We start from the raw sequence: 10,275 nt of genomic DNA on the forward strand, positions 1-10,275 counted from the left end.
ATGCATGACTAAAAGTGATTCTACATAGAAGTGTAACATTTGGCTTCCTGTTTAAATTAAATGACATACCAAATTCAGAGAAAATCAGTGGACAACCTGAGTCTGGATGAGGGTATTTAAGCTTTATATAAAGCTTAAAGCTTTATATAAAGATTAAACTTTATGTAAATACTGTAAAATGTGCTGCTTGAAATTTGCTGGTGTAATCAAGAATCTTTGATCACTTCAGCAGTTCACTTCTCTGAGGGAGGTTGGAATATGCCTATCTTAAATTCTAGTCTTTGTCTTTTTATATTTGTCAAATAATAGGTGTTCTAAAAGTGGACAAACAGGGAGCCTGTATAGCTATTTAGATCACCTTAATGCGATACTGACAACAGGAACAGAGCTAACAGGAACTCTGTATTTGTATACGGACATTGTAGCTGCTGTAAAACAGATGTCAAGTCTGAACTGTGACCCTTCTTACTCCTCAAGTGTGTGTGGCAGAGACAGCACAGCATGATAGCCCAAGACCAAAATAATAATAGAAAGGACTGGTATAATCTTAGAAGCTCCTGTTCTGAAATGTAGATTAGTCAAAATTCTTGGCTTAGATGTGGTCCTGCAGTTCAGAAAGAGATTTGCTGTGGAGTCATTTGCACAAGACAACCCCAACCCAAAGGCCAGAGGCCAGAAGTGGCTTTGTGTGGCCTGTTTTCTAACATGCCTGTGGAGCCAAACTTGATTTGAAGGTGCGTCATCATGGGAATTGCAGAAAGTGAAATGCCTGTGATTTCAGGCAATCTTTGAGCTGCTCCTCCTGAGCACTCTGCTCAGTCACTCTGAATTTGATAGACTCAAAGTCACCTGTGAATTTGATAGACTCTACTGCCTCCCTCATCTGTTAAATACTTTTATCAGTTTAGAAGAACAAAGTACACACCTATGTGTGTACCACATGTGTGTACCACATACCAAATTCAGAAGTGACTTTCTGGCAAAGTCAGTAAATGCTTTCATATATCTGTTGTGAAAATAATTCCATTTGGAAGGACCAATTTTGTGTAGTTTCTCAAATGTGGTGATATTGACCATATTAAAGGTTTTATATCCAGGTTTGGAATAGTGAATAACATATGCACAATTTGATAACAGATTTGTCTTGCCAGTTCTGTAAAATTTTCTATCTGTCCTGTTGCTTCTTTAGTAGAACATCCTGGTTTTATTTGTTTAACAATGTAATTGGTACAGGTACAGAGAATGGGGTTTTTTGGGTACTCCAGGTGTCTTCAGAAATGCATTATGGTGAACTTATTTTTTATTGCTGTTTCAGTTGACAGCCAGTTTTGAAAGGAAACAATATTAGACCCTGTGTCTTTGCTATTTTCCTAGTTAATGGTGGGGGTTTTCCCCCACTTTGTAAACGGCATGCAGAGCAAGATATAAAAGATACACGTTATCAAGCATGCTCTCCTTAAAGTAGATTTTGTAGATTAGCAATCTAATTCCTTATGCACTGGTACACTGGGTATTAGAAAAGGTAATGACTATGCAGTTTGTGTACATTTGGGATAGAACAGTGTGGGACTAATTTGTATTTCCATAATTTCTTTTTCAGGGGGTGAAGCACAGGGCAATAGCTTGTTAAAGTGTGGTTTTAATGTGGGTTTTGATTTTGTTTTCTTTGGTTTTTGTTTGGGGTTTTTTTTTAACAGAGCTATTATGCACTAATTTTCTTCTAGTTTTGTCAGGGTGTTATTTTCATGTGTAGAATCCTTGGCTTTATTTGTGTGGTCTTCGGACTCTAATCTGGAAATGTCTCTGGCTGGACATTTCTTGGTTGTTTGCATGAAAATAATTGTCATTTTAAGGACATATGGGTTAGGTTTCCATGTCATCATCATCATAATAATAGTAAAAGAGTTTAGTTAAATTGAAATATTTAGTAGCTTCATGGTTACTCTTTAATTTCGAAAATGATATTGCTTAACTTTCAATCTCCTATTTGCAAGACAAGAAAATGTAAAGATGATATTCAGGGTATTTAAATTTTGCCACCTTTCTGTAGGATAGTATGCAAACCACTAGCTGTAGTGCCAGAGTCCCTGCTTTGTTTTTTGGTTTTTGTTTTGTTTGTTTGTTTTGGGGTTTTTTGTTTGTTTTGTTTTGTTTTGTTTGTTTGTTTTTTTATTTCTTTTCCTGCATGCATGTCTTGTACACAGGAAAATAATTTCAGATTCTGTGTGTAGAAACAGTAAGTGTTCTTTCATTATTAACTTGGATAAAAGCTTTTTAACATTCTTTTCTTTCTTTCTTTCTTTCTTTTTTTTTTTTTTTGTCATTGTAAAGGAGAGAGAACTTGAAGCTAACAAAAAGGAAAAGGTCAAAGAAGCTCAACTGGAAGCTGAGGTGAAGTTGCTGAGGAAGGAGAATGAAGCCCTCCGTAGACACATAGCTGTGCTTCAGGCTGAGGTTTATGGAGCAAGATTGGCAGCCAAATATTTAGATAAGGAGCTAGCTGGAAGGTATGTGAAGTCAATCCATGCCTCCTGGCATAAGATGTTTGTTGTTGTTTTTTCCTTCCTTTGCATCCCCAGAGGCAGGTTCAAGGTTAAGACTAAGGAGGAAAAGCCTCATGTTTCCAGTTAATTAACAAAAGGAAGAGTAAAAATCCCCAGGGTTCTTGTGCCAATTGCTGCGTGCTCATGTGCTGTAGGCTGATGAGATGTATGAGTCCTACTGTGCATTGCTTTTCCTGTGGTAATGCAGCATTGTTGTACTTTCTGTGTCACAGGGTGCAGCAGATTCAGTTACTGGGCCGGGATATGAAAGGACCTGCTCACGACAAGCTGTGGAACCAGCTGGAGGCAGAAATACACCTTCACCGCCACAAAACCGTCATTAGAGCTTGCCGAGGCCGGAATGATCTCAAACGACCAATGCAAGCACCACCAGGACATGTAAGTTGAAAAGATGAGCCATTCCTCCATGATTTCCAGACATGAGTTACCTCTTCAACTTTGTGATTGTTTTCACTTCAGTGTTGTGTTTTTTTCAAATGTTACTTGTAAGTATGTTGTCCTTTTATATGCTGAAGCACAGTTCTGTGCTGAATAGCATATCCCTCTAAATGACCACGGGAGATGATACAATTCATTTGACTTGCCTAGCAACACTCAGTCCTTTTGAAAACTGGGCCTCTGGTATAAATATATGTATTTATGTATATAAATACAACTTGAAAGCAGAATTTTGTAACCTAGGTTTCAAAATGTGGATCTAACTTATTTACAAAAACCAAGAATAATTTTTTTAGCATTAGATTAAACTGAAATTTATTTTAATTTCTTTTCGTAAAAGGCCAGATAAATTGACACTTGTAAAAGAATTATTTGTGGGTTGGTTTTTTTTCCTCCTAAAGGTACTTTTTAAGACAAGACCTTTAAACAGCATTTTACTATGGGTATCTTTGGTAAAACTCACCCAACATGGGACATGTCCTGGTTATCACCCCAGTGTTCAGTACAGAAAACCAGACATTTTCAGCAAGGTGCATTGCTTTGATCTGTTCTAAATACCTTAGTTGATCAGATGGGTCTTACTGCTTATGTTGCTAATTGTGTGTAAAACCTTGATGGAGAAATACATGTATATATGATTTTAAAGGTATGCATAATGGCATCAGTGACTTAACAAAAGGAAAAAACAAACCTTGGTTTATTTAGTCTCTCTTTTAGATTTGTATTCAATGGCTTTGGTGTGGTTTATTTTTATTACAATAAAAATAAACTCGAGCAAGCAACCTCTTCCTCGGGAGTATATTACATCATCTTCTGTCATTTGGTTACTTTTAAGATGAGTTTACATCATATAACATTTCAGCAGTGATCAGCACTTCTTCATGTGGTCCCTTATGTGGCTGATTTCCTTCTTTTGAAGATAAGTTCTGTGTTGTGCACTAATCAGCAGTGAAGTAATTTAAATAATTATTCTCATCAGGGGTGCATAATGAGGAATCTTTTCTGATTTCACTCCCTTTCTGTAAAGGGGCACTGTAAGTTTGTCCTGCCTAGAGCTAGTCTAAAACTCTCTTGCTCATAATGCTGCCTGCATATAATTATAAAAACCGAAATGCTGAAATGTATCCGTTTTTGGTTCACACATTTATCTTTGTGCTGTGTTTGTTTTTTATCAAACTAGGATCCTGATGCCTTAAAGAAGAGTCAAGGTGTTGGTCCAATCAGAAAAGTTTTGCTAGTTAAAGAAGACCATGAAGGACTAGGAATTTCAATCACAGTAAATATTTGCATTTATTTTCTATGACAAAGAGACAGCAATTCAAGTTTGTGTTCCTGCTTCTGTAAAATCCATGGATCAGTAAATGTGTGGTTAGAACAAATGAAAAAAACATACACAAATCCATATCTATGGTCATAGAACTTCAAGACACGTTTTGATAGATTAGGAAATATATAATTGCTACTTTATGTTAAACTTAAGATTTTTATTTATGTGTAGGATATAGACACTTTAGCTAGGGGTGATTCCAGGTGTAAATATTTAGAAGAGCAGAGACAATCTGAGACCTGACTTCCAACACTTAGCTGTTGTGATTATAACTTTTTTTGAAATATCTGTACTGGCACCTCTCACCTAACAAAATCTGTGTAAACTTTTTAGAACAAATTTGGAAAATTTTGACTACTAGACTTTTATTCTAAATATGAATACTGTTTCTTGCAAGTCAATATGGTGCCTGATATGCTTTTTTAAATGAGGTTTTCTGCTTTTCATGAGTTTATATATGATTTTATAGTTTTATTAGTATTCAGAATTGCATGCTTTGACTTTGAGTACATATTCGAAATTTTCCATTCTTCTGTGGGGAGAAGAATTAAGGGAAACAGCTCATGCATTCTTAAACATGCGTTGTTTGAAGAATGATTTCTAATTTTCTAAAATAGAAGTTGAAATAAGCACTTTAGAAGCTACTATTAGAATGTCAATTTTATATTAAAAGGCACTTCAGTTAATTAAAATTTGCCTTTTTTTTTTTTAATAGGGTGGGAAGGAGCATGGTGTTCCAATACTGATCTCTGAAATCCATCCTGGGCAACCTGCTGATCGATGTGGAGGACTGCATGTTGGTGATGCTATTCTGGCAGTAAATGGAGTTAATCTAAGAGATGCCAAGCATAAAGAAGCTGTAACTATTCTTTCCCAACAGGTCAGTTTGGACCTGTTATCCATAGGCACATCTAGGTGCTTCCTGTGTTCTGCCTGTTGAATTACCTTGATTGTTAATGTTTCCTGTTAAATAGCACGTAATGCTAAGATACAGTGATTCTTGAGGCTCTATCACCTTACACTTAATCCTCTTATCTTTTGCAATTTGAGGAGAAAACTGCTGGGTCAGTAGTGGTTCAGTTAAACATGTATTGGCTAATCATTATTCAGTAAGGCTGATGAAAATCTATTTATTACATTGCCCCACAGAAATAACTATTTAGTGACATATGCTTTACTCTTACAACTGAACAGCTCCAGCCAAACAATGTTTCTCATATGCTTTGTGGTCTAGAGTCTTCTTCCTGATTTGCATCCCATTTTCCGACAATTAACATGTGTGCCTAATTTATCAGAAAACTTCCTCTTTAGAAATCACTGTTTGAAATGTACTGGCATATAAGAAATATGGGTAGTTTTAGTAAGGCTTAGCTATAAAGCTGTTCTACTTTAGTCAGTAAAAACTTAACTTGGATACCTATCCAAAATATTCAACACGATTGAATCAGTGTCAACTTAATTGAATTTACAGAAATGTGTTTACAACAGTAAAATGTGTTTCTTTTACTAACCTAGCTCATCTTGGTAATCCTGCTGGGTAGCTGTGCAGTAGTAAGTAAATTCGTATTTTTGGCTACATTTTAGAGAGGTGAAATCGAATTTGAAGTAGTGTACGTTGCTCCAGAAGTTGATTCGGATGATGAAAACGTAGAATATGAGGATGAGAGTGGACACCGTTACCGTTTATATCTTGATGAATTGGAAGAAGGTGCAAATTCAAGTTCTAATAGGAAAGATGCAAATGTGGATGTCAAACCCTCACAAGGTAAGCCTTCTAAATGTGTTAGCTGCAGTTTAATTCTGAAGTCTCAATATGCAAACCAATTTCTGGAAAATACTTTTTTATATTCCTTGTAAAATTAATCTGCTGTCAATTCAATTAACCTACTAATAGACTGTCAGTTCATCTGGTTGGTCCCTCAATGTTTGGCCTGGTTTACTTAGATACAACTGAATTAACTGAATTAACTTATGAACTTTTTTCTTGGTCATCTTTTCCCAAAGGCTGAAATTCAAATTTATTCTTGTCTTTTCCTACCTCTGACTAGGAGTTGTTAATTCCCCTTAACACTTCATGTTGGTGACTTCTTCAGATACATTTTTTAAATTAGAAAAGCAAAGAAACAGTTCCTGTTTTCCTGCCATGCTCCGTTCTGCTAAAAACCTGTCAGCTTTAATTTTAGTAGTCATTTCAGGAAACATTCCAGTTTTTGAAACAAGGATCACTGATCTGTCCTTACCAAGATTGCTTCTTTCCTTAAATCAATTTTCTTTTTAACTTGCAGTGTTTGATAAGAAGCCAAGTATTGATGGACATGAAAATGGAGACCTGGGGAATTCAGTTGAAGCTTCTTTAGAAGACACTGCACCCAAATTAGCCCGTTCTGCTGAGTCTTTATCTTAAAAACTATCAAAAAAAAAAAAAAGGCAAAGCCTGGACTGATCCCATCCTTGGGAACAATTGATAATCAATATTGACTGCTTAAAGTTGCATATACTAGTATAGGTTGAAAAAGGATGATTAAATGTCAAAAGGAACTGTATTACTGTTGCCTGGAAAAAAGGCGGTTACCTCAGGGCTTCATTGTGAGCAATTCTCAATGTGGAAAACTGTCTTTTGCGTGACACACAGTAGTTACCGAACACACAGCATGTGAAATGGATTTCTTTTAATAATAAAAGAGTAGTCCCACCAAAGAGTGGGATTTTTAAAGTGGATAACCTCAGTACGTTCCACTTTTAATCTCATTGATGTCCCTTAGGAAGCAGAATAATGAGTGACAGGCCTAATTTTGACCCTTGGATGTTTTAAAGGGACAACTAATGTTCAGTTTGGTGTGACACATGCTTTAACCCTAGACAGATGGAGGGGACTCTTGTTCCATTGCATCCATGTGTTTTGTATTTAGGATTTTTGAACTGTAACTTTAAAGAACACTTTTTTTTTTTTCCCTCAGAATAGTAAAGTTGAGAGCTTTTATTTGAGCAAAGACTATCAAAACCCACATAAGCAGTGGAGTGCTTGCTAATCATGATCGTTCAGCCCATGGTAATTTTATGAGTGAGGTTTTTGGATTTGTTGTTTTTATTTAAATTCACCACCATTTGTTCCATTTGAAACCTGCTCCAAAAGTAGTTAAAGAGAGTAGTATGGGGTTTTAATAGTGAAGTTAGTTGAAAAATTACTCACAATTAATGTGAGCCCTTTGGTATTTTTTTCTGAGCATCATCGATTTAGTGTTTGTTTTTGAATGGATATGGTTACTGCTAATGCAGAGTTGTTTGAATTGGTCATTGTTAGCTTGACCTTATGAAATGATGAGTGCTTTTGATGGGTACTGAACATACTCATTTCACATTAAAATAATCCTTAAAGAAGTAAAAGTTGAGTGCACAGTACTTTACAGGAGGTTCTCCGAGTCATACGGTGCCTGGCCCTATCTGTGTTATGTTACGGCAGTCCTATTAACCTATAATTGTCTTACTGTTGAAGCAAAATGTTACTCCCTTTGTGAGAGCAGTGTATCTTAAAATAGTTTTTTATTGGTGTGCATCTAAAGGCCCCTGGCATGTCTGCAGGTGGGGAGGTTGAGGCTGGTGTCTCGAGCAGTTTCTCATGCTCCATTTGTAGCTCTCTTGCTGAAGTGCAGCACACTCCACAGACAAGCTCTACGTTGTCTTCGCACTTACTATTTCAGCATGCAGTGCCATCTTTCCTGTTCACTGCTCTGCAGGCTGTTGAACTGTAACGTGAAATGGTTTTGTACATTGAAAGTGAAACTAATGTGAAAAGATATCTTTGCAAGTGTTAACTGTGTAGGGTATAAATACATAAGAAAAAACCTCAAAGGCCTTTAGAGTAACATCAATTAATCTTATGTTCTAAGTTGTGATGTAGAACACAGTTACCTTGTCTCTCCTAGGAGCACTATATATATTTATATGTTTATAGAAAAAGCCTAAAAATGTATATACTTTATTCAAAGATTTTGCTATTTATAAATCCCTTCACTTCGCTATTTACACGATCATTTTGTGTGTGTGTGTGTGTGTGTGTGCATGAGCTTCACTTACTCAGTGGAGTAACATTATTTGGTTCATTTTTTATACTAGTGTTTGTCGTACAGCATACTGTTGAAGGTTTTTAAAATAGTCAAGGCTGTACAGTTTTCACCGAACAGAAACTAGTATTTAAAAATAAAGCTGTGTGAAGAAGAAACAGGTCCCCAGGCATGTTTCTTTTTCTGAAGCTTCAGAAACTTGAGGACACATTGGCTGTGTGTTAGCAGATGAATCCACTGCCAGAACTTTTGCATCCAGATTTGTGTTTTTCCCACAGCTACTCAAGCAGAGTGCACTCTGAAACTGTCTGTGGCCTGGAACACATAATGTCCTCTCTGTCAGGAAGAGACAGTTGAAAGCTAAGTTGTGGTCATCTTGTCTTTGAAAGTCATTGCTGTGTGGAATCTTCCTGCAGTTCTTAGAAATTAGACTTGTCCAACTAGTCTTGTAACTTTTTTAAAAGACATTCAATTTTCCTGTACAGTTTCCCTTAATTTGAGGGAAAGGTGAAATTTTTTATTTATTTTTTCTTCCTTACTTCATGGCACACTGTATTTTCTGTTCAATGCATTTGATCAGTTTTAGCCTGAAGTGGAAGAATGTTTCTAGAGTTATTTTCCTAACATTCCTCATCTGCCAGTTTCATGTGATGCTGTGTGCTCTCTTCTTCATCTGCTAGACCTTTCTCTGCTCTCTTTATTTTTATCTCTGTACGAGATCAACAGAAGGAACAATTGCTGAGGAAGATGACTGGGAGTAGACATATCAGGTAGCAGTAAATTATCACCAGATTTCCTTCCCAGCAGTTTTTATAATCTTTATTTAGGAAGCTGTGGATGGGAGGATTTCACTCAGACACTACAGTCTGTACTTGTTACCACCTGATTTAACATACTGGTTTATTTGCAATCATACTGAAATGCTTAGAGATTAATATTTAAACTGAGAAAAGTTTTGCAAGTTGAGATTTCCAGATTCAATGGACAAATGTGTATTCTCCCTTTGTCAGTAACTGGAAGACTCAGTCCTGCTGATTCCCAGAGGCTTAATGAGTTACATTTGGAAGAATTTCTGAGGAAAGTCAGTGTTCAGACTTAACTTTTATTTTTTAAAGTGTAAAACAGTTTACTTGCGTGTGTATATATATTTTTACTTAAAAAAATAAAGTAATAGTCTAAAGATAATTTTTCAATTTTTTTGGTATATAATTCCTTTCCTATTAAAATCTTCAGTAAGACAATTGTATTTTAAGCTAAAGGTGGACAGTGTTTGTTGGCATCTGGGACCAATGTTAATTAAAAGCATGTAAGATAAGGAAAGTGCTTTACGGCAATAAATTTAACTCTGATCAAAGGTTGTATGTAGTAGTTCCTTTGTAGATCTGTATTCTTGGCAGTGAAGAGGGTTTGTATCCATCTCAATATATGTTAATCCACAGTTGTATCAAACAAAATACAGATATTTATTGTATTTGTTCAAACATAATTGCATTATGGGTTACTCTCATTTCTGTAGCAGATAGAACATTTTGCAAAACATGTATACACCTAGCTAATCTGAATATAATATATTTTTATTAGACTGTAAATAAACATACTCTTCTGCATTGCAGTGATTTCTGCACCTAATTCAGAGTTGTATTTCATTTTCTTCTCTTTTTGTACATAAAAAAGACACAACAATGTGTGTGGTTTTGTCTGTTAAGACTGTAGTTCACACCTGGCCAAAAAGCTAATATGGGGGAAACCAGAGCAGCATAATGTGAAGTTTGACTCTAATCTAGTCTAGTGTATAATTAAGAGCAAAATATGTTTTTTTGAAAGACACAGTTACAGGACATGTCTCAGATTTCATTAAGATGCATTTTCTGCTGAATCTTTTTTA

General features: G+C 35.8%; 1 protein-coding gene across 2 annotated transcripts in view; it reads left to right on the top strand.

Annotated features, from left to right (window-relative positions):
* GOPC (golgi associated PDZ and coiled-coil motif containing) overlaps positions 1-10,019 on the top strand; it is a 26,748-nt gene extending 16,729 nt beyond the window's left edge. For both annotated transcript variants that reach the window (XM_071438062.1, XM_071438052.1), the window contains 6 exons: positions 2,332-2,507; positions 2,777-2,942; positions 4,183-4,278; positions 5,045-5,209; positions 5,914-6,094; positions 6,615-10,019. In XM_071438062.1, coding sequence (XP_071294163.1) covers positions 2,332-2,507; positions 2,777-2,942; positions 4,183-4,278; positions 5,045-5,209; positions 5,914-6,094; positions 6,615-6,733 — 903 coding nt within the window. In that variant the 3' untranslated portion in view covers positions 6,734-10,019. The remainder of the gene's footprint in view (positions 1-2,331; positions 2,508-2,776; positions 2,943-4,182; positions 4,279-5,044; positions 5,210-5,913; positions 6,095-6,614) is intronic.
* Positions 10,020-10,275: the final 256 nt, after the last annotated feature.

This window comes from Agelaius tricolor, unplaced genomic scaffold (genome assembly GCF_023055355.1).
Source record: "Agelaius tricolor isolate 1412-34295 unplaced genomic scaffold, bAgeTri1.0.p SCAF_1, whole genome shotgun sequence".
Classification (NCBI taxonomy): Eukaryota; Metazoa; Chordata; class Aves; order Passeriformes; family Icteridae; genus Agelaius; species Agelaius tricolor.